This window comes from Schistocerca americana, chromosome 4, assembly GCF_021461395.2.
Source record: "Schistocerca americana isolate TAMUIC-IGC-003095 chromosome 4, iqSchAmer2.1, whole genome shotgun sequence".
NCBI classification, from domain to species: domain Eukaryota; kingdom Metazoa; phylum Arthropoda; class Insecta; order Orthoptera; family Acrididae; genus Schistocerca; species Schistocerca americana.
This window is the reverse complement of record NC_060122.1, coordinates 138,435,659-138,460,426: the sequence shown is the minus strand read 5'-3', so window position 1 is coordinate 138,460,426 and position 24,768 is coordinate 138,435,659. Positions and strand designations below refer to the sequence as shown.

The window sequence follows — 24,768 nt, the reverse complement described above, 5'->3', positions numbered from 1 at the left end:
CCACCGATTTATTGCCTGAGCAATCTATATCAATTTTTTTTATAAGGATCTGGCGAGATCTAGGTACTAGCATATGCCAGAATCTCCACCTCATCCACAGATGACGAGCTTGGAGGTAGCAGTGGTGTGGGTGCCACAGCTATTCCCTCAGTCTCGGGGACCTTATTTTTGGATTTCTCTCGTTTCTTGGGTTTCCTTGGCTGGGATGACTTCACTGACTCAGTCTCCGGGACTGAGGATGAGCATGAAGCCCTGCGACCAGCTGCGTTGGTGTCTTCTGCCACTGGCGGGTGTCATCTTTCCCACTAGCAGAAACCAGGAAAACGAGTGACCCAAGGGACCCCTTCCTAGCGAGAGCAGCCAAAGAAGTACGCTTCTCTGGCTTAGAAGTCGGGACGGACGTCCCTGATGGTTGGGGGCTGTTGCTCCTGAAGTAGGTGGTGCAGGAGCAACAGGGAGGTACCCCACCATCAAGGGGACAGGTGTAGTCTTCTGGCCCTAAGAGGTGACTGGGGTTGGCAGAGCTGATGGGGCTAGAAATGTTGTAGCAGGATGTAGGCGTTCAAGTTTCCTCTTAGCCTCAGTGTAGGTAAATTGGCCCAGGGCCTTGTACTCCATTGATTTTCCTTGTACTCCACGATTTTCCTTTCTTTCTGGAGAAGCCTGCAGTCTGGCGAGCAAGGCGAATTGTGCTCTCCACAGTTGCCACAGATGGGTGGCGGGGCTCATGGAGTATTGTGATGTGATGGGCATCTGCAATCTCGATATGTGACACTGGAAGTACAGCGGGAAGACATATGACCGAACCTCCAGCATTTAAAGAGCCACATTGGGGGAGGGATATAGGGTTTTACATCACAGCGGTAGACCATAACCTTGACCTTCTCAAGTAATATATCACCCTCAAAGACCAAGATGAAGGCACCAGTGGCAACTTGATTATCCTTCAGACCCCGGTGGACTTACCGAACGAAATGTACACCTTGCCATTCTAAATTGGTGTGCAGCTTATAGTCTGACTGCAAAAGAAGGACCTTGTGAAATATGATACCCTGGACCATATTCAAGCTCTTATGAGGCGTGATGGTTACAGAAACATCCGCCAGCTTCTCACAAGCGAGTAACGCCCGTGACTGGGCAGAGGATGGTCTTTTGATCAAGACTGACCCAGATCTCATTTTGCACAAGCCCTCCACCTCCCCAAACTTGTCCTCTAAATGCTCAACAAAAAATTGAGGCTTGAAAGATTCCCCATCAGCTCTTGAACATAAAAGGTACCAGGGCGATAAGAGCTGCTGCCATCCTTAGCCTGATGTTCCTCCCATGGTCTGGCCAGGGAGGGGAACGATTTCGAGTCGTGCTTCTGTGCACTGAACTGAGCCCATAAACGCATAGAGACTGCTGGTGTTTGACCACACTGCAAGAGATGATGTACAACGCTTCGTGGCGTGCACATGGGGGTTTTTTAGGCTAGGCAGTCGTGCGAGTTGTCCTGATGAACACTCACCAATCGATGTGCAGGCAGGGAAATCAGGACGCGCTCAGTGTAAAGACACTTCAGCTATCAAGATATTAGCAGTAAATTTTCAGAGTGTTCGGAATAAAGTTCCTGAATTTAGTGCCCTCCAGGAAGCGTGTGGCGCGCAAATTATTCTCGGGGCTGAGACCTGGCTGAATCCTGAGATAAGAAGTTCTGAAATATTTAATGAGGGTTGGAACGTGTATCGTAAAGACAGATTAGGCACCGTAGGAGGTGGTGTCTTCATTGCAGTTGGCAAAAATATTGTGTCTACTGAGGTCGAAGTAGAGTGTGATTGTGAAGTTATCTGGACACGTTTAACAGGGCTAGGAGAAATAAAGTTAATTGTTGGGTGTTATTACCGGCCACCAGGTTCCACCATGACAGTTCTAGAATCATTCAAAGGGAGTCTACATTCTGTATCGCAGAAGTACCCGGATCATGCAATATTAGTCGGAGGCGACTTCAACCTACCTAGCATAGACTGGGATGTATATGGATTCATCACAGGTGGTACAGACAAGCCGTCGTGTGAATTACTTTTGAACACGTTATCCGAAAACTGTCTTGAGCAGCTAAATCGACAGCGTAATGGAAATATTTTAGATCTGGTAGCCACGAAACAGACCAGACCTCATCGACGGTGTCAGTGTTGAGACAGGGATTAGTGATTATGATGTTGTCATTTCGACTACGGTTACGAAAGTTAAAAAGTCGGTCAAGAAGGCTAGGAGAGTATTCTTACTAGAAAGAGCAGATAAGCAGTTGTTAGCATCCCACTTAGTAAACGAATCGGCTTCATTTACTTCCGGTACGATGGACGTGGAAGAATTATGGGCAAATTTTAAACACATTGTAAATCATGCATTGGACAAGTATGTGCCGAAAAAGTGGGTTACGGACGGAAAAGACCCACCGTGGTTTAACAGCGCAATTCGGAGAATGCTCAGGAAGCAAAGGCAGTTGCACTCGCGGTACAAGAAAGATCGGGAGAATGAGGGCAGGCAAAAGTTAGTAGAGATTCGTGCTGCTGTAAAAAGAGCGATGCGCGAAGCATAAAAACACAACCACAGTCATACCTTAGCAAAAGATCTTGCTGAAAACCCAAGGAAATTCTGGTCTTACGTAAAATCGGTAAGCGGGTCGAAGGCTTCCATCCAGTCACTCACTGATCAGTCTGGCCTGGCAACGGAAGACAGTAAAACGAAAGCTGAAATTTTAAATACCGCCGTTTGAGTCTCGTACGGATTCCCGTATGAAGGACATAGTGATAGACATCCCTGGGGTTGTGAAGCAGCGGAATGGGTTGAAAATAAATAAATCGCCAAGTCCTGATGGGATTCCTATTCGATTTTACAGAGAATACTCTACTGCATTAACTCCTTACTTGGCTTGCATTTATCGCGAATCTCTTGCCCAAAGTAAAGTCCCGAGCGACTGCAAAAAAGCGCAGGTGACGCCTGTATATAAGAAGGGTAGAAGGACGGATCCTCAAAATTATAGTCCAATATCCTTAACATCGGTTTGTTGCAGTATTCTCGAACATATTCTCAGTTCGAATATAATTAATTTCCTTGAGACAGAAGTTGCTGTCCATGCATCAGCACGGCTTTAGAAAGCATCGCTCCTGCGAAACGCAACTCGCCCTGTTTTCACATGATATCTTGCGAACCGCGGATGAAGGGTATCAGACGGATACCATATTCCTTGACTTCCGGAAAGCGTTTGACTCGGAGCCCCACTGCAGACTCCTAAGTAAGGTACGAGTATATGGGATTGGTTCCCAAGTATGTGAGTGGCTCGAGGACTTCTTAAGTAATAGAACCCAGTACGTTGTCCACGATGGTGAGTGTTCATCGGAGGTGAGGGTATCATGTGGAGTGCCCCGGGGAAGTTTAGCAGGTCCGCTGTTGTTTTCTATCTACATAAATGATCTTTTGGATAGGGTGGATAGCAATGTGCGGCTGTTTGCTGATGATGCTGTGGTGTACGGGAAGGTATCGTCGTTGAGTGACTGTAGGGGGATACAATACGACTTGGACAGGATTTGTGATTGGTGTAAAGAATGGCAGCGAACTCTAAATATAGATAAACGTAAATTATTGCAGATGAATAGGAAAAAGAATCCTGTAATGTCTGAATACTCCATTAGTAGTGTAGCGCTTGACACAGTCACGTCGATTAAATATTTGGGCGTAACATTGCAGAGCGATATGAAGTGGGACAAGCATATAATGGCAGGTGTGGGGAAGGTGGATAGTCGTCTTCGGTTCATTGGCAGAATTTTGGGAAGATGTGGCTCATCTGTAAAGGATACCGCTTATAAAACACTAATACGACCTATTCTTGAGTACTGCTCGAGCGTTTGGGTTCCCTATCAGGTCGGATTGAGGGAGGACATAGAAGCAATTCAGAGGCGGGCTGATAGATTTGTTACTGGTAGGTTTGATCATCACACGAGTGTTAGCATCAGGAATTCGGGTGGGAGTCTCTGGAGGAAAGGAGGCGTTCTTTTCATGAATCGCTACTGAGGAAATTTAGATAACCAGCATTTGAGGCTGACTGCAGTACAATTTTACTGCCGCTAACTTATATTTCGCGGAAAGATCACAAAGATAAGAGAGATTAGGACATGTACAGAGGCATATAGGCAGTTATTTTTCCCTCGTTCTGTTTGGGGGTGGAACAGGGAGGTGCTCTGTATATACTTACTATTATAAAGGACTTCTTATGAAATACTATTACTGTTGCATAAGTTTGTAAGTGCTGCTCTAAGCAAAATTTATTAATGTCAATATTCCTGAAATTAATATAGTTCATGGAAAATGTGGTAACTCCTCCTTTCTCCATATTATATCAACAGGTTTGCTCAACTCTAATTCTTCGACGCAAATAAGCAACTCATTAAGCTTGCCTCTTAGTCCTCTGATATTCTGATAGAATAAGGATAACTGATTTTGTGCACTTGCTGTATTACAATTGGGTTAACCTAATTTTTCTGTCAATTTTTGAGCATCCCCAGCTTCAATCAGGGGCTGACGTTGGGGTACTCCCATAGGCAGCAATATTCCTTGATCTGTCCCTGATAGAACATGTGGGATCAGCTCGGATGTCATCTCTGTCTCAGTGCCGGTGTCCAGGATATCAAGGGCCAGTTAAAACAGTAGTGGGCCACCTTGCCTCAGGAGTGTATACAATGGCTTTACGAAACCCACCTGCAATGGAATCAGTGCATGCCCCCGGCCAAACTGTGTACTACATCATACTGACAAGTGGATTCAAACAGGCAAGCTATTTGTAACGTTTACTCCATTCTGTTATCAAAGTAACCTCACATATCCTTTCAACCCGTGAAGTTTCACTGTGTTTCTTCCTCCCCTTCTACATGCTTCTCTTTTTTTGTCTGGCAGTGAATTACTGTTCGGTATAGCATAAGATCAACAGATTCGTAGCTGATACAAGCAATTCATCAAAATAAAGAATAAAGACTAGAGTTTAACATTTCATCGACAAAGGCATCAGTAGAAATGGATGACTATTTCACCTCCATAATAAAACAAAGAGTTGGGAGAGGGCCACGAGTATCCTTGAATGAAACCTGTAGAATAATTACAGGTGGTCTTAAGGTAACACTCCCTGATAAGCCTATATTCTAGCTAGAATTGCTACTTGTTGCATTAAGACATGAAGTGAGAAACTACAGAACGGTTTAAGATGGTATATGATAAAGACCAATGTCTAAGGACATTAAACGTGACCAACGTCCAGGAAATCTTCTCAGCACTACAAGTCTTTTAGGTACTCATATAGCGCTTTTACATTCGAATAATGGTGACCTAGACTCAACACCCTCTACAACTACACGTCCCTTGAAGAAGCCCTAGTATCTATCTAAAATATAGAATGGAAGACTTGAAAATCTGTAAACAGATCCCTGTAATCTAGGGATAGTGTCTTTCGCTAGTTATAGAAATATCCTGGGTCCCGCTTTCGATCATAGTCACTGGTTGAATTTCGAAATGCCCCTCATTAAGCCAATGCCCTTGTTAAAGATATTGGAGTAGCGGACAGAGATTCAGGGTACACTTTTGCTTTGAGTTGGGAAAATGTCTCTCAAATGCGAAACAATCTGAAATGCTCAATGACATGAGGTGCAAAAGGCAATGGAAACCATTGCCTTTAAGCCACTATGTGTGTCCACAGGAATTGTGGCTTATGATTAAAAAAGTATCATGACCACCTCTCCATTGGCAAAAGATTCCGGATTATTCCCACTTTCAGATTTCAAGGAGGGGACTGCCGCAGAGGAGGTGACTGTGCGAAAAATATTGTATAACAAACGAAAGAGTAACATTCAATGAACCAGAGCGTGGAATGTCAGAAATCGGAATATGATGGCGAAGCTATAAAATCTAAAAACGGAAATGTAAAGGCTCAATCTAGATATACTTGTGGTCAGTGAAGTGAAACTGAAAGAAGATAATTTCTGGATAGATGAATATAGAATCAGAGTTGTATCTAGATGTAAGATACAGTCTTCTGTTTGTCCCACAAGGTATCTTTATTGCTTGTGCAATCCCATGGTTTATTTTTACACTTCTGTTTGATTTGAGGTACCTTTAGGGGAAAGCAATTTTAATAAAGTTGCTTTGTATTTCCCATTTGATTCAGAAATATTGTAAACACCTATCCATTTCACACCTTTGAGCAGCAAAAAGTGGAATTACAGGAGTAGGATTCGTCGTGAATAGGAAGATAAGGTAGAGACTGAATTGCCGTATACAGTTCAGTGGTATGGTTATTCTCAACAGGACCAGTAGCAAACCAAAGCTAAAAAAGCAGTTCAGATAAGTAGAAGATGAAGAGACAGAGAAAGTATGAGGGCATCGAACGTGTAATTCAGTATGTAAAAGAAGATGAAAATCTGATAATCATGAATAGCTAATGCTGTAGTATGGGAAGCAACAGAAGACAGTTATGGAAAGATAAATGGCTCGGTAATAGGAATAGACACTATAAACACTGAGTTCTGGATTAAATTTCTGCAAGCAACTGCGAAAACACTGTTCAAAAATCACAAAAGGAGGTAGTATGCCTGGAACAGGTCCGAAACACGGGAAGATTCCAGCTGGCTTACCTCACTGAAAGACAGTTTCCAAGATTACATACTAGACCGTAAGGCACATCCAGGAGCAGATATGGACTCAGATAACAATTTAGTTATTATGAAGAATAGATTGCAGTTTAACAAGATCGTTCGGAAGAATAACGTGGGAAGAAGACACTGAAGAGACACTAGGTTGGATCCAGAGAGTGTAGCTACTAGCACATCCTTCGTAGGTATGAGTACAATGCCTGTAACAACGTTGATGGTCGCCACATCGTGCCGCTTTTGTAATGCATCATTACTGTTACATACGTACAGCATATTGGGTAATTTTTCGTTTCGGAGTAATGTAAGCGTGTAATGCTTAAGAGTCAATGTGCCTAAATAACAAATGTATTTTTCGTTAAGTTTTCTTTCGAATTGTTATCTAATAATTGCACTGTGTCAAGCACAATTCAATTCCTCAAGAATAAATGGACGATTTAAACATATGAATTGAAACCGTCATAGAACGGAGACCGTACTTTTCCGGAAATGGGCTCCTATTCATAACATTATGTACTCACTCTCTCTAGAATCCTACAAGCTTGTAACGGGAATTTCCAGAACACTGTAGAAAAGTCAATCTTCGGTGAAATTAAAAGCAAAGGCATCAACATTAGAAGTGCAACCAGAATTCCGTTGTTAAATGCAGAGGAGATAGCGGATTGGTGGAAACAATGATGAGAAACTGTCTGATGACGCGGTACAAGAATAAATGGGAGATTATACGGAACACATATGGGATCCAGTATTAGAGTTTAATAGAAATTTTGAAAAATCTGTCGTGAGATAAGGCGGAACGCAAAGGCAAACATTTCTTCGGAATTCCTAAAATAATTAGGCGAAGTCGCAATCAAAGAATTGTTCAAGTTGCTTTGTAGGTTAGGAGACTAGACAAATACTGATACCCTCAGACTTTCGGAAAAATACACACACAGTCCCTAAGATATTAAGGATAGCTAAGAGCGAGAAGTATCAGTCTAACATTGTCTGAATCCAAGTTGCCGACAAGAATGCTACACAGAAGAAAGAAAATTTACTTTCTGTTTGATGATGATCAGATTGGCCTTAGGGAAGGTATGGACACCAGAGAGGCAGATCTCATGTTGCGATTGATAAGAGAATACCGACTTAAGAAAATCAGATCTAGAAAAAGCGTCCGACAATGTAAACGATGCAAGATGATAGAAATCCGCAAGAAAATATGTGTAAACTATCGTGAAAGAGGGGGTAATATATATAAAGAGGCAAAAATCAGAATAGAAGCCCAAGATCGAAATGCTCAGATTAGAAAGGGTATAAGACAAGGATGCCATCTTTTGCCCCATTCTTCAATCTATGCGCCAGAGAAGCAATGACGGTAATAAAAGCAAGGTTCAGGAGTGGGATTAAAATTCAGAAGAAAATAATATCAGTGATAAGATTCGCTGATGACGTTGCTGTCCTCAGTGACATCGAGGAAGAACTACGCCACTTGTTGAACTGCACACTATGAATTGAGAGTTAACTGAAGAAAGACGAGAGTAGTTCAGTACCTGAAATGAGATTATCGATTAACTAGCATAAAAATTGAGGATCGAAAAGTAGACGACATGACGGAATCCTGCTACCTTGGAAGCAAAATAATACATAACAGAAAAAGCGTGGAAGGCATAAAAAGCAAACTAGCACGGCCAACGAAGGCTTTCCTTGTCAAATTAAGTCCATTGGTGTCTAATATCGTTCTTAATTTGACGAAGAAAATTTCTGAGAGTATATACGAAGCGTGGTTTTTAAGTAAGTACCGTTTTGAAATTAAAAAAGACGTGCTAAGATATCTCAATAATTTTATTTTTACATGAAAGCCTGTACTTTAATCTACTTTTCTACATAATTTCCGTCAATATTGAGGTACTTGTCATAACGTTGTACCAGTTTTCGAATACTCTCTTCATAGAAGTCTGCCGCCTGACTTGTTAACCACTGAATCACCACTGTTTTGACTTCGTCGTCGTCTTGAAGACGCTGACCGCCCAGGTGTTTCTTCAAGTGCAGGAACAGATGGTAGTCACTGGGCGCAAGATCGGGGCTGTACGGAGGATGATATAGAGTTTCCCATCGAAAAGGTGTGATGAGATATTTGGTCCGATTCGCCATATGCGGACGGGCATTGTCTTGCAGCAAAACGATGCCCTTGCTCAACTTCCATGGACTGTTGCTTTGATTCTGGTGTGCCGTAGGCCACCAATGTTTCATCGCCCGTAACAATTTGGCTTAAGAGATCAACGCCCTCGTTGTGGTACCGCTCAAGGAAAGTCAATGTACTGTCTAAACGTTTGGTTTTGTGCACATCCATCAACATTTTCGGTACCCATCGTGCGCACAATTTTCGGTAATTCAAGTGCTCGGTCACAATGCCATACAAAACACGACGAGAAACATTAGGAAAGTCATTCCGCAAGGAGGAAATCGTAAAGCATCTGTTTTCTCTCACCGTATTGTCCACTTCCTGCACCAAACTTTCATTAACGACCGAAGGACGCCCACTCCGTTGTTCATCATGCAAATTTGTGCGGCCATCTTTCTTTCCATTCCATCACTCAATGTTTTTTCTCCGTAAACTGCACAGCTCTCACGATGAATATCTATCCCTTTTAGGCCTTTAGCACTAAGAAATCTTGTAACAGCCCGTACTTCACAGTCGGCGGGACTCACGATTATCGGGGGCATCTTACACTTTCAGTAGACAACGTAAACAAGGAAGAATCAGACTGCAATGGCGTCAGTGCGTAGATTAAGGTACAGGATTTCATGTAAAAATAAAATTATTGGGATATCTTAGCACGTCTATTTTTAATTTCAAAACGCTACTTACTTAAAAAAACACGCCTCGTACTTTGAGCACGGCATTGTATGGAAATGAATCATGGACTGTGTGAAAACCGCAAAAGAAAGGAACTGAAGCGTTTGAGATGTGGTGCTACAGACGGATGTTGAAAATCTGGTGACTGATAAGATAAAAAATGAACAAGTTCTCTGCGGGCTCGGCGAGTAGATGGCTATGTGAAAGATCCTGACAAGGAGAAGAGACAGGATGATAGGACTAGTGTTAAGATATCGAAGAAAACTTCCTCGGTACTTGAGGGATTGTACACGGGTAAAATGGTTAAGGACGACAGAGACTGGAATATATCTGACCAATAATTGAAGGCGTTGGATGCAATGCTACTCTGATTTAAAGTTCGCACAGAAAAAGAATTAGTGATGAAAAAATCCAGATTAAACACCGGAATGGAAGGAACACAAATATCCATGAGCTCCTTGATGGTGAAAGCCATCTCCGTTCCTCGGGAGAGTCACAAATTCTTCAGTAAACGCAAACCTGTCCGTTGTATTCTTGTTTGGGAAAAGGTGCGCTGGAAGAAAGGACAGTAGTACTTAAAATGTTTATGCTGAAACAATTTAATAGTATTTATAGACTAATTAGCATTGAAGTTTTAAACGTTAATTTCCCTGCTGTTGATAATCAGTTTTGGCGTAAAACATTATGACCACTGCGCACCGCCTGGTGCGTTGCTTGCGCGTGACACAGTAACAAAAGTACCGCATGATCAAAGTCAGTATAAATTTGAAAACTGATTAAATCACGAAAAAATGTAGATAGAGAGGTACAAATTGACACACATGCTTGGAATGACATGGGGTTTTATTAGAACCAAAAAAATACAAAAGTTCAAAAAATGCCCGACAGATGGCACTTCATCTGATCAGAATAGCAATAACTGGCATAACAAAGTAACAAAGCAAAGATAATGTTCTTTACAGGAAATGCTGAATATGTCCACCATCATTCCTCAACAATAGCTGTAGTCGAGGAATAATGTTGTGAAGCACTGTAAAGCAAGTCCGGAGTTATGGTGAGGCATTGGCGTCGGATGTTTTCTTCAGCATCCCTAGAGATGTCGGTCGATCACGATACACTTGCAACTTCAGGTAACCCCAAAGCCAATAATCGCACAGACTGAGGTCTGGGGACCTGGGAGGCCAAGTATGACGAAAGTGGCGACTGAGCACACGATCACCACCAAACGATGCGCGCAAGAGATCTTTCACGCGTCTAGCAATATGGGGTGGAGCGCCATCCTGCACAAACATCGTACGTTCCAGCAGGTGTTTATCAGCCAGGCTGGGGATGATGCGATTCTGCAACATATCGGCGTACCTCTCACCCGTCACGGTAGCACTTACAAAACCAGAATCACCCATTTCCTCGAAGAAAAAATGCCCGATAACTGTACATGTGGTAAATCCAACCCATACCGTGACTTTCTCGTCGTGCAATGGAGTTTCCACGACAGTTCCAGGATTTTCGGTAGACCAAATTCTGCAGTTGTGGGCGTTGACAGACCCTCGGAGCGTGAAATGAGCTTCGTCCGTCCACAACACGTTACTCAACCAATCGTCATCTTCCGCCTTTTGAAACGCCCACAACGCAAATGCCCTCCGCTTCATTAAATCGCCAGGTAACAGTTCATGATGCCGATGTATTTTGTACGGATAGCATCGGGGGGTACGCCTAAGTGCCAACCAAACAGTAGTGTATGGAATGCCGGTGTGACGTGCGACTGCACGAGCGCTGACTTCCCCTTGCATAGACGAACCCGCTACAGTCTCCATTTCTTCCTGAACTGTCTCAGCAGCATTACGCCTTGTGCTCGGTCGGCCACTACGGGGTATATCGTCCAAACAACCCGTGGCTTCGAACTTCGAAATCATTCTCGCCACAGCTCCATTTGTCAACGGACCTATACCCGTTCGAATCCCCTTCCTATCGTCATAGGATCGTAACGCTGAACTAGCACAGTCCCCATTCTGATAATACAGCTTCACTAAAAGCGCCTTTTAGGTAACGTCAACATGCCGCGACTGCTGACGCATCTGATTCTCTCTCTCATTACAGCTCCTTTTATGTACGATTGTCATGCGCAGTTACTGACGTTTCGCTGTCCAGCGCCATCTGTCGGACATATTGTGAACTTCGGTTTTTTTTTTTTCTAATAAAAACCCATGTCATTCCAAGCATGGGTGTCAATTTTTAGCTCTCTATCTACATTATTCCGTCGTTTATCAAGTTTTCAAATTTATACTGACTTTTTGATCACCCCGTATGTAAGCGAAGCAGACATGTACGGGGGATCACTCCAGTGAAGATACGGGCTGCAAATTGTGAAATCCACTGAGAAAGCGACTTTGACAATGGGCAGGTCATAATTTCGCAGAGCCTGTGAAGGAGTATCTCGAAAACGAAAGTTGGTCGAATGTTTATGTGCTACTGTCGCGAGCATCTACGGAAGAAGGACAGTTACACTACCACTAGGCGCTAAAAGGTTGCACGTACACGACTCCTCACAGAACGTGGGCTTCGGAGGCTTGTCTGCTCTGGAAAGCAGGACAGATGGTGATCTGTGGCATTTCTGCCGAAAGAGCATAATGCTGGTGCATGCACAAGTGTTTCGGAGCACACCGTTCATTGTACATTGTTGAAAATGGAGCTCCGCAGCAGACCACCCCAACGTGATCTCTTGTTGACCTAACAACATAGTTACGATTGCAGCGGGCTTGGGCCCACCGGGATTCGACAGTCGATCAATGGAAACGTGTCGGTTCTTCGGGTGAATCACATTTTTGCTTCACTAGTTCGACGGTCGTCTCCACAAATGCCGTCCTCGAAGTGAACGGCGCTCGAAACGTGGAACACGCCACAGACGCAAGCTGGTGGGAGCAGCATTATACTATGGGAGACGTTCTTCTAGGTTTGCATGGGACCTAACCGAAGACACGCTAATAGCTGCGAACCACTTGCTTCATGCTTCACGTCTTCCCCGACGGCGATATCATCTTTCAGCAGTATAATTATCCATGTCTCTGAGCCAGAACCATGCTACAGTGGTTTGAGGAGCACAATAGTGAACTCGCATTGGTGTCTCGGCGACCGAATTCGCCTTATGTAAATCCTATGGAACCCATCTGAGTAGCTATCCGGCGCCATCACTGCGCCAACCGCAGTGGCCATGCGGTTCTAGGCGCTTCAGTCTGGAACCGCGCAACCGCTACGGTCGCAGGTTCGAATCCTGCCTCGGGCATGGGTGTGTGTGTGGTGTCCTTAGGTTACTTAGGTTTAATTAGTTCTAAGTTCTAGATGTTAAGTCCCATAGTGCTCAGAGCCATTTTTTGAGCCATCACTGCGTACAGATGTCAGTGGCCCGTTACGCGAATTGCATGACCTGTGCGTCGACATCTAAAACCACATACCTCCGCGAAACTGCCAACAAACTATTGGATCCCTGAAACGCAGAATCAGTGGTGTATTGCGTTTCGAAAACGGAAAAATAAGTCATTATGCAGATGGTCATAATGTTTTGGCTCATCAGCACACAATTTAAGACCGAAATACTAAAAGTTCAGTTGTGTAGCAGGTAACACACAATAAAGTGACATTGACAGATAGCAAGCAGTACGTATTTTCAGAGCCAATCTGGCAATAGACCTACACTACTGGCCAATAAAATTGCTACCAACAAGAAATGCAGATGATAAACGGGAATTCATTGGACAAGTATATCAAGTATATTATACTAGAACTGACGTGTGATTACATTTTCTCGCAATTTGGATGCATAGATCCTGAGAAATCAGTACCCAGAACAACCACCTCTGGCCGTAATAACGGCCTTGATACGCCTGGGCATTGAGTCAAACAGAGCTTGGATGGCGTGTACAGGTACCGCTGCCCATGCAGCTTCAACACGATACCACATTTCATCAAGAGTAGTGACTGGCGTATTGTGACGAGCCAGTTGCTCGGCCACCATTGACCAGACGTTTTCAATTGGTGAGAGATCTGGAGAATGTGCTGGCCAGGGCAGCAGTCGAACATTTTATGTACCCAGAAAGGCCGTACAGGACCTGCAACATGAGGTCGTGCATTATCCTGCTGAAATGCAGGGTTTCGCAGGGATCGAATGAAGGGTAGAGCCACGGGTCGCAACACATGTGAAATATAACGACCACTGTTCAAAGTGCCGTCAATGCGAACAAGAGGTGACCGAGACGTGTAACCAATGGCACCCCATACCATCACGCCGGGTGATACGCCAGTATGGCGATGACGAATACACGCTTCCAATGTGCGTTAACCGCGATGTCGCCAAACACGGATGCGACCATCATGATGTTGTAAACATAACCTGGATTCATCCGGAAAAAAAATGACGTTTTGCCATTCGTAAACCCAGGTCCGTCGCTGAGTGTACCATCGCAGACACTCCTGTCTGTGATGCAGCGTCAAGGGTAACCGCAGCCATGGTCTCCGAGCCGATAGTCCATGCTGCTGCAAACGTCGTCGAACTGTTCGTGCAGATGGTTGTTGTCTTGCAAACGTCCCCATCTGTTGACTCAGGGATCGAGACGTGGCTGCACGATCCGTTACAGCCATGCGAATAAGATGCCTGTCTTCTCGACTGCTAGTGATACGAGGCCGTTAGGATCCAGCACGGCGTTCCGTATCACCCTCCTGAACCCACCGATTCCATATTCTGCTAACAGTCATTGGATCTCGACCAACGCGAGCAGCAATGTCGCGATACGATAAACCACAATCGCAATAGGCTACAATCCGACCATTATCAAAGTCGGAAACGTGATGGTACGCATTTCTCCTCCTTACACGAGGCATTGTAACGTTTCACCAGGCAACGCCGGTCAACTGCTGTTTTTGTATGACAAATCGGTTGGAAACTTTCCTCATGTCAGCATGTTGTAGGTGTCGCCACCGGCGCCAACCATGTGTGAATGCTCTGAAAAGCTAATCATTTGCATATCACAGCATCTTCTTCCTGTCGGTTAAATTTCACGTTTGTAGCACGTCATCTTCGTGGTGTAGCAATTTTAATGGCCAGTAGTGTATTTGAACATTCTAAGTATTAAGGCGTCCTGAAAAGTAGCGCCTCCTACTTTTTTATGCAAAAACTCTTAAATATTTTTAAATAAAACTTAATTAACAGTCAACACGTTTATTCTTCTGTCTACGTATTCATTTCTCAACGTAGTCACCCTGGTGAGGAACACATTTCTCCCAACAAGAGACTGGTTTGTTGAGACCTTCACTGTAGAAGGTTTTACTTAGTTGAGGGCCCACAACCTCAGATCTGCTTGCACAGCTACATCATTATCAAAGTGAAGTCCTCGAAGGTGTTCTTTAAGTTTTCGAAACAGAGGAAAATTGTATGGGGCCAACTCGGGAATGTGTGGAGGATGATCGATGACAGTGGATCCAAGGTGTCGGATTGTTGCAGATGCCCTAGCTCTCTTATGTCGTCTGGCATTGTCATACTGAAGGAAAGGAGGCGCCATGTGTGGCCGAACTCTTCGATTTCGAAATTCGATTACAGCGTTCTGTTTCTCACGCACTTACATAACACACTACCATGTTAGAATTCTGAGTCCTCTAGTGGCAGAGGGACTCAAATATGTAGACAAGAAGAATAAAGATTTAGAATGTTAACAGCGTTTGTTTTGTAAATAAAGCTTTAAGAATTTTCACATAAAAAAATTCGGAGGCATCACTTTTCGGCATTTCCTCGCTATTGCAGAATATTTAAGCGGACTTACATAATTACGCATCTGAGTAGTGTAAGTATAGCCTGTTCTTAATTCATGAACTGACGAATAATAGGATTACTTTCGCTATGCTTTTACCATTTATTATGGCCACTAGAGAAATCAACGAAGTATAATTCCCGACATCCACGCATGATTTTGGGAACGATTGGTATGAATGCCAAATATCTTCTGGCTTAATGAAGACCACTATTTAAGCGACAGTTGTTTATGTTGGCAGTAACGACCTGTTCCCGAGGAATCTGGCACACTTGTATTGTGCTTCATTGTACCTGACCAAGCGGAATGTTTTGTCTCCATTGTAGACGGTCAGTTGACTACCTACAGAGCAGGAGGCGGTATTACAGGTATTTTTTTGTGTAAAGTTGTAAAATGAAACGAAGTGCTCACAATTGAACTTCGTTGTAAGACAACATGCACATCTAGATTATGCTGATGAATCACCTCAACAACTAATACTGTATGAAAGTTGCTGCTTCTGCATTAATAGAGAACCCACTATGAAAAATCTGTTTAAGTTCCAGGTACGTCTTCCTCTCTTGACTGAACTTTTGATAAATCTGAACTTGGTGCTTACATAAATCACAGACCTCTTGACCGTAAACTGACAAAAGACGCTGATAAAATTGCTAGCAAGAACTTCTGTGCGGATATGTTAAATCGATTTCATGAGGATGACCATTTCTTGGACAACATCTTTTCTGACGAGTCGACTTTTCACTTAAGTGGCATGGTTAACACACATTACTGTAGGATTTGGGTATACGACCCCTTTTTTTCCGTGAGAGAACCATCAACAGTATGGTGTACCTGGATATGTTACAACAATTTTTGATACCACAGGTCGATGAGGATGACCAAGAACACAGTGTTTACTTCATGCAACATGGTGCACCACCCCACTACCTGACTGACGTCCGGGATTTTCTCAGCGACTGCTTTCCAGGTCAATGGATAGGCCGTGATGCGCCAATTGCATGGCCCCCACGTTCCCCAGGTCTGATACTATTCGATTTCTTTTTTTCTTTTTTTTTGTATGGGCATTCATCAAGGATATCTTGTTTGTACTTCCTGTGTCGGTTTCTCTAGCTGACCTGAGCAAGAATTTACGCCGCCACTGCGAAAGTTATACCGGCAGTGCTACAGCGGGTTTGGGAAGAAGCTGAGTTCCGGTAGGATATGTGCAGTATAACCAACGAAAGCCACACACATCATCTTAAGTTTAAGGCAAAAAAAACCTTAGTGTGTTTCCCTACAAAATAACACTAAACCCAGATCCATACCTTCTTTCAATAAATGTGTATGAATTTTTAAACTACTTTTTGAACCACCTTGTTTTAGTTTCATCCTCTGTGGATCAGTTTGCACGATAAATTTTAATGCTATGGGTCTCTGCACTTAAAAATACAAGACAACAGACAAAGATTTGCGGCCGCAGTAGAAACTATTCTGCTATTGGCAAGTCATAAAATACTATTTCGGAAAACAAATTATAGAAGGTCTGTATAGCTGGCCAACATCGAACCAGACTAGAATGACGGCAACTTCAGAGCGGTACTGAAAATATATGAAACCTGGGGACGCGGCTCTCAGAAAGCACATAGAAACCGCGACATTAAGTACACTTTACACAAATCCGAGCATCCAGAATGAAATACCCGCTTGTGGGTCTTTAATTCACGAAAATTTGATCAGTAAAATACAGAAGTCACGACTTTTTATTTAGTTTGGCAGGTGAAACATACGATGCATCACGGACAGAGCAAACGTCGCTGTGTTTACACTATGTGGAAGAATCATTTCAGCTAAGTTCTTGCGGAAGACCTCTTAGATTTTTCTCCAATCTGAGACTTAACATCTTGAGGGCTAGAGATAGTGATCATGTACAAGCTTGAAAGTTATTAACTTTATATGTCATTTGTGTGGGCAGGTCTCTGATGGCGCGTCCACAATAAGTGGATCTCTTCGCGGGGCACGAACTTTAATTTGAGAAAATTTTCCCCAAGGTACCATGCACACTGCGTGCTCAGTCTTAATCTGGTTCTGTCTCATGCTTGCTCTGTTCAGACAGTTCGAAATTGCATAAGCACAGTATCCTCAGTCAGATTTCATTAAAGTTCTTCACAATGTACAAATACTCTAAAAGAAAAAGTTACGAAGTTCTGTGGTGAGCATATCAGAATGACCAGTCTTTTGTCCACGTGTGAAACCAGATGGGATAAAAGACACTATTCAAAAACAAAAAATTAAAAAATATTAATATTCCAATCTTGTACACTCTGGAATTACTTAAAGAGAGCCAGAATCTTGATACATCGGCTATGGCCAGCCGGCTTCGTTGTGAGTTAAAAGAGTGAACTCCTGGTCTCGGTTTATGTATTTAAAGAAATGTGTTCTTTAACTTTGCCTATAAACACACTGCTTCAAAAAGTCGATGGGTCTCTCACAGGCAACTGAACACACATTGTATGTTTTGTGACATCTTGAGTAACATACGTGAAAACACAAATTCAGAGTACTATTCTCTGAAATAAAGGTGACAGAAGAAGAAGCCAGAATCGAACTACTACTCCCTCTTACTACTTCACAACAGAGACATGTCGAATGTGGGATTCATTTGCGACATTCCGAAACTAGTAATCCGAAGAGGCGATACCACAACCCTTTTTTTAAGCGCCTCACAGACCGTCAATAATACTGGGCAATATTTCCTGACGGACAATAATGCAGAAAGTGCAGATGTCAGATTGAGAAGTTTTGCAATAATACTGAGAACATCAAAAGCTTTTGAAATTTATTGCGCTGCCTGGAAATACTGTGCCGTCTTTGGGTAGTATTGACAATATCCTTGACAGTCTGTCGTGTGCTATAGTCTCTAGGCACATTTCCATTCCCCGGTTGTTATCATCGGCGTTGGAAATGAGCGCAAAACAAGGAGAACGAGAATTTTTATTAAAGTGGATTGAGCTTTGTTGTCAACCAATCCGATCACACAAGGTGCAATGTTCTTGAGCAGTCTACTGAGAACTTTAACAATATTGCACAATATTATTGACTGTTTAGAGGGCCCTTTATCGTTGACAACTTTCCATGTATGTGGACTATTACGGAAGGTATTGAGCCATGACCTAGGAGACTAAATGAGAAGCATCGTTCGTTCCTGTATGCACTGCAATCTGCATTTTGTTGCACCCTGTTCCCTCAATTGCTGCAGGAACAGCCTCTTCAGAATGTTGAATAAGACTACAAGGCACATACTTTGGGAGTGCAGTGTGGTCCGTTCTTCCTGGTGCATTCTCTTTTGCAGTTCCTTGTGTTATTAATCGTCACACTTGCGAACTGTGATGATTAACGGACCTCTACACTTTCGCTGATACTTCCTCCTGACACGCGACGCAGCAGGCTTCCCAACCAGAACAAATATGCAGCGCTTCAGTCGGTTGTCTGAAGTAACTTACGAAATAAGGCGCATAATTGACAACATACGGAAGTTTCAGTCTGGCCATGAGTCGTACATGGATAGCCGCATAGTAAGGAGACCGCTAGTGATAAGCGGGAAATCCGGGTTCGAGTCCCGGTCCGGCACAAATTTGCATTGTCCTCATTCCATTCTACAACAACTGATGGCAGTCTTTATTCGCAATTGCGAATTCATTTGATGTATCTTAACATAAATGGGCAAGGCAAAACAACTCTAAATAGCGTCAAAATATGAAGTGCGTAATGGTATGGTATCTTTTAAGGCTACAACATCATTATTATTCAGAGTAATATTGGCAACAATTTTACTGTTTTTTCCCCGCTTCAGAAGCTGGGATAAATTACATGTTCCGGTCTGATTTGGGTTTCCCAAAATTCTTCTACCGAATTACTGGGTTGTTTTCTAACAGCTTATGGTCATAGCGCTCTCTTTGTCCTTTAGCAGCAATTTGAAAACATCCTACATATAGTCTATTATCATGATTTATTTCGACGTAAATAGCATTTAATTAATGTTGTGACGTGTCCCTGAATAGTGCGACAGTGTTGGTGTTTCTGCTGTATAAAAGATTGAAGCCTGTACTGTTCTCCTTTGCAGTTCCACCAAAAGAAAAAGGCAAACTTAACACAGCAAGGATCAGGTTTCAAAAGGATTGCAATACCTAATAACAGCGCTTCGAAAGAATTTGAAGTAAAAGATTTTCAGCCAGCTCTGTTTTTAAAAAATACGCAGAATTTTCATCGCTATCAACATTAACTGCACACTTAGCAAAATATCCAAGTTAAGAACGAAGTTGTACGACTCAAACTGATTATTGATAAACTGTTTACCTGTAGCACTTAAAATAATTTGCGCTGCCTTCGTCATCAAATTAAGTTTTGCACTTATCTTTACATAAGAACGTTGATAAAAGTTCGAGTAAATTAATCTAACAAACTATTAAACTATCTCACCTTTCTAATTTCGGATCTCTCATCATTCCAATTGTCCCACCGGTGTACAACACGAGTACTTTACTCTCGGGTTGGGCTCCTGGCTCAGACATAGAGAGCAACGAACTTGACGAAGCGATCTCATCGTTTTTATTGCTTGATGCACTCTTTAGCGACGAGGACATCTCTGTTTTTATTAAACTTAATCTTTAACAACTGATACTTCACACAGTCTGCACAAGCGATCGTTTCTAACGCTCCGCCAACACTACGCTAGCAGCGCAATCTAAGCTTTTGACACTCAGATGTCTACATGTACTACGCTCGTCAGTGGCACAAGTGGTCTACGTCGCACACAAGGAGATTTTATTTTTCTAACCTCCTTGAGTGAAGAAATCTCTTTCCTGATATTTGTGTATCTTCTTTGGACAAACAACATTAATGGCGGCGAGAGAGTGTTTATGGTTAATCCCGGAGCCAGCTGAGTCCTGTAGAATCAGTATTAATATATACCCCTAAAGAACTGCTGTGACATTATGACGTGAAGACATTTGATGCAAACATGCGAAAAACTTCTTTGTCATGGACTGGGTTAATAATGACGGCGTACACGAGTATGATTTGTTATTTACTCAATAAAAACTCCGCACAGTATGCAGCAAGTTGTTAATATGCAGTCACCGCTGAGTTTGAAATAATTTAAACATATTTTGTGCTTCGAAGTAGACTGTAAACCATAGCTTCAAACTGTCGTAGTCGGGTATTTGGTACCCAAGTCAGCTGCTTTTTCTTGCTTAGATGTTAGCATGCTTCTTCACTGCAGAGAAGTGTTTAAAAATATGCAAGCATTTTCTTTATCGCCAACATTTACGTCGTTTTTTCAGTTATTTGCAGTGCTCTCAGAAACCCATTCAAAAATGCAAGTGGCACCGCTTTGTGACTTTTACCAATTTCAGTACGACTTTACTTTCATAATTATTCACAGCTATACAAATTTTATTTTCAAAAATTTATTTAAAACTAAGCTCTTTAGGTCAAATACATTATCCGAGAGAGAAGAAAAATGTCGGAAGATTAGTGTTCAGTTAAAATCTTTCTTCATGCAGTAAATAAACATGTGTAATAGCAATTGCACCATTCACAGCTAATGTGCTCAGTGGAATATAACACTTTTAATTCCATGTATTTTGTTAAATAAATTATGCTTAGTGTACACAGTTTTACATTTGTTGCTGGATCATAGTATCTTTCACCTGCATGGATGATTTTGCTTAAAGAGTAGGGCTAACTATTAATAGGGTTTTATTTCAAACAAAAATTATATAATTAAAGATAATATATACATTTTCATTGAATAAGAAATCAGTACGTTTTTCATAATCTATGTTGCGCTTAAATTTATTGGCTGTAGTGGATTGTCGACACTGGAAGAGCTCATAAGGTAATGGGGAAAAATGGAATGAGTTAGAATGACGGTTTCACCTACATGTAGTTGTTGGCCAAAGTATTTTTTAAAAAAAAATGGACACCTACCGATGACACACACACACACACACACACACACACACACACACACACACACACACACAGAAGGGCAAGCAGGTGGTGCAGTACTATGATAACCATGACTTGCAGAAATGAATGAAGATGTTGCACAAACTTTTTGTGCAAGTAGGAGAAATGTTATCAAGGCATATTTTGTTTTAACCTTCCATATCACTGAAATTGAATACCAGGTTTGTTGCCACAATATGCTGGTTAACACAGTCTACTTTGTTGTCTGTAGTATGAAATGAACTGTTATGCTATTATGTTTATTATTACTGTGACATGTTAACTTCCTGCAGTTCTAGGTGTTTGTAATTCTGGCATTTGTTCTAGAAAAAGTTCTAAATAACAAACTCTGTGTCACAGACTCAGAGATCGATTAGAACAGAAATAAAAAAACCAATACTGTATCTGAAAGGTAAAAAAAAAGTTATTTTTAGTTAACAGATCTATGCAAGGATCAGTGTAAGGTTTGTTTAGCTGTCATATAGCTTAACAGCTGCATTGATAATGTAGGTTGAAAGTAGGATATGGGATACAAATATGAACTGGGGGCCCCTTCTCATCATGTGCTGAAAGAAACATTGTGTGCTAAGAGTAATTTGCTTATCAGGTCTGGCATTGGTTTAGAAAAAAATCCTACATTTTCAACATACTTTTGTATTTATCTTTTGATTTAGGCTTTTTGTGAAAGAGTATGTTAAGGGCAATTATTAATTGCTGTTGGGCTACGAGAAACACGTGGAGCACAATTTCAGTTACAATGTGTACAATGACTTTAGGTATTTCGGCGACGTAACACTTTTACTAAAGTGAAGATTTGAGAAGTATTACACATCTTGCAAGTAATATCCTGTGGAATGCATTAATGTAGAGCTTGGCAAGTTACTCAGGAAAAAGAATATTCGCACACAAGTGTGATTGATGGATTGCTCTTCATGTGGTAGCATCATAACAGTGTGGATTTGTACCAAATGAAGAAATATTTTGCACAGTTAATATAGTTAATGGCCAGAAGCAGTACAGTCTGACCATAGTGGTATTTGTCCTTTACTAAGTATTTCTGACAACAAAGCTACTTGCAAAGTGAAGTAATACAGCTTGGTTAAGTTCAAGCAGTTGAGAAAACAATCACTTAAAGTTTTCTGTCAAAATGCAAGAAGTCTTACAAATAAAGCAATGAATCAAACAACGGAAACTCCAGGTATGAATATCAGCAGTGTAGGAAAAGATAGATTGCTAAATACCATAAAGAAGATGCGTCAAGTTGCAGACAGCCACAATTAAGAGAGTCTCTTTTAGTCATGCCTGTCTACAACTTGACGTGTCTTCTTTATGGTAAATAAAGTGATGAACATAGACTATCAGTACCAGGAAATGAAGTGGAATTTTGCTGAATATGCTGTTCTTACAGAACACCAACTTGAATTCACTGCAAAAGAAAATGTATTGAGCTATCAAAATAAAATAATTATTTCTGACATCAGACCTGATTGCTTGAAATTAAAATATGGAGCATGAGAGTAACCTGTTTTCAACAGTCATGTCAAATTCGCAATAGAATTATAAAACACAAAGAAACAACCACATTGTTAATCCTTTATTATACTTTCAAATTGGTACCTCGTGTGATCATGACGCCCTTGGCTTACAAGATATTCAGCAGGTAAGATGTAATGTTTGTCTCATCTGTAGCATTTCATTATGTATGTATGCCATGTGGGTGATGCTAATGGGAAGCAGCACAAGGAGCTCAAATGGTGGCTAAGTTTGGCGATGAATTCTAGCTGGGAGCTGGGCAGTGCTGGCAGTCTTCTTAACAATAAACACACTACACGCTCCAGTGCAGCACACCGATAGAATGTTGCATACCATTCTGAATGGGACCCTCACCTTCATTCCCGGGACTGTGAAGAAAACCTCAGGATGTTCTCCATGGCAATGGGATGGGTGGCCGTTGAGGCAAAACAGTGGGCAGCCTCAAGGGAACCTGCCACACTTAAGTTGTAGAAGGCCTGATCATTATGTGAGGCTCTTCCCAAGTTGACATCCCAGCAGCTTATGGCAACAAAATCCAATGAAACCCTTTAACAGTCCCAGCAGCATGGGTGGACTGTCAGGAAGTATTAATGCCCAACCTACCAAAAAAAGTTGAGAAGGAAGCCCTCCAGATTTGCACTCAACCATAATAAAGCAAAGAATAGTAACTGGGCACCATTGTATTTATTTTGATGAAGAGAGGAGGCCTTAGCTTTTGAGATATTTTCCCCAGCCTCCACTTGAGCTACTATTAAAGCTGTGAAAAGGCTCTTTAATGGCACCATTCTTACAGAGGTTTCCACACGCAGCAGAATCACTGAGGACATAGAACTTGACTGGCTTCATAACTATTTGTGAAGTTCACAACACCCTCAACTTTTCAAGGGTGTTGTGCCATGCTGCAACATCGAGTACATCAACATAAGACAGTTACGGGAAGAACGGTCAGAAATATGAGTGGCTAAAATGGGAATATAATGGAGAAACCAAATGGTATGTGGAGGAAACACCAGTTTTCATTTTAATTTTCAATACACCTACATCATGAAAATGTATAAATGCTGGGTACATGTATATTAAGATATAACCTTTCATATAAAATCCAGTTAAGTGTTTCAAATGTCAGAGGTTTGGCCACAATGCCATTCAGTGGAACAGCAAACATACTTGTGGTAGATATGGACAGTCAGCAAAATGAAATAGAGTTTTCATGTCTGCTCCGCCAAAGTATGCTAATTGGTGAGGTGACCATCCTGTGTCAATGGAAGTATACATTACAGAGTGAAAAATTCATGAAATTAACAGTTTCTTGTGGTGAAGCAAAACACACATCCAAATCATCGCAGCCATGACACTAAAGAAGCCTCTATGTAAATCTAAGACTGTTACATAGACTGATACTGCTACAAATATCCATATTGGCAGATGCACTTGAAAGGAAATAAGTATTATGTTCATCTACATTTATACTCCGCAAGCCACCCAACGGTGTGTGGCGGAGGGCACTTTACGTGCCACTGTCATTACCTCCCTTTCCTGTTCCAGTCGCGTATGGTTCGCGGGAAGAACGACTGTCTGAAAGCCCCCGTGCGCGCTCTAATCTCTCTAATTTTACATTCGTGATCTCCTTGGGAGGTATAAGTAGGGGGAAGCAATATATTCGATACCTCATCCAGAAACGCACCCTCTTGAAACCTGGCGAGCAAGCTACACCGCGATGCAGAGCGCCTCTCTTGCAGAGTCTGCCACTTGAGTTTGTTAAACATCTCCGTAACGCTATCACGGTTACCAAATAACCCTGTGACGAAACACGCCGCTCTTCTTTGGATCTTCTCTATCTCCTCCGTCAACCCGATCTGGTACGGATCGCACACTGATGAGCAATACTCAAGTATAGGTCGAACGAGTGTTTTGTAGGCCACCTCCTTTGTTGATGGACTAC

The 24,768-nt window shown here is 42.1% G+C and overlaps 2 protein-coding genes across 3 annotated transcripts in view; one reads left to right on the top strand and one right to left on the bottom strand.

Annotated features, from left to right (window-relative positions):
• Positions 1 to 20,045, bottom strand: part of LOC124613054 (L-asparaginase-like) — a 339,172-nt gene extending 319,127 nt beyond the window's left edge. For both annotated transcript variants that reach the window (XM_047141629.1, XM_047141630.1), the window contains exon 1: positions 19,761 to 20,045. In XM_047141629.1, coding sequence (XP_046997585.1) covers positions 19,761 to 19,924 — 164 coding nt within the window. In that variant the 5' untranslated portion in view covers positions 19,925 to 20,045. The remainder of the gene's footprint in view (positions 1 to 19,760) is intronic.
• Positions 20,046 to 20,092: 47 nt separating this feature from the next.
• The window catches only part of LOC124613052 (leucine-rich repeat-containing protein 49-like), a 143,827-nt gene continuing 139,151 nt past the window's right edge, over positions 20,093 to 24,768 (top strand). The window contains exon 1 of the mRNA XM_047141628.1: positions 20,093 to 20,353. Coding sequence (XP_046997584.1) covers positions 20,322 to 20,353 — 32 coding nt within the window. The 5' untranslated portion in view covers positions 20,093 to 20,321. The remainder of the gene's footprint in view (positions 20,354 to 24,768) is intronic.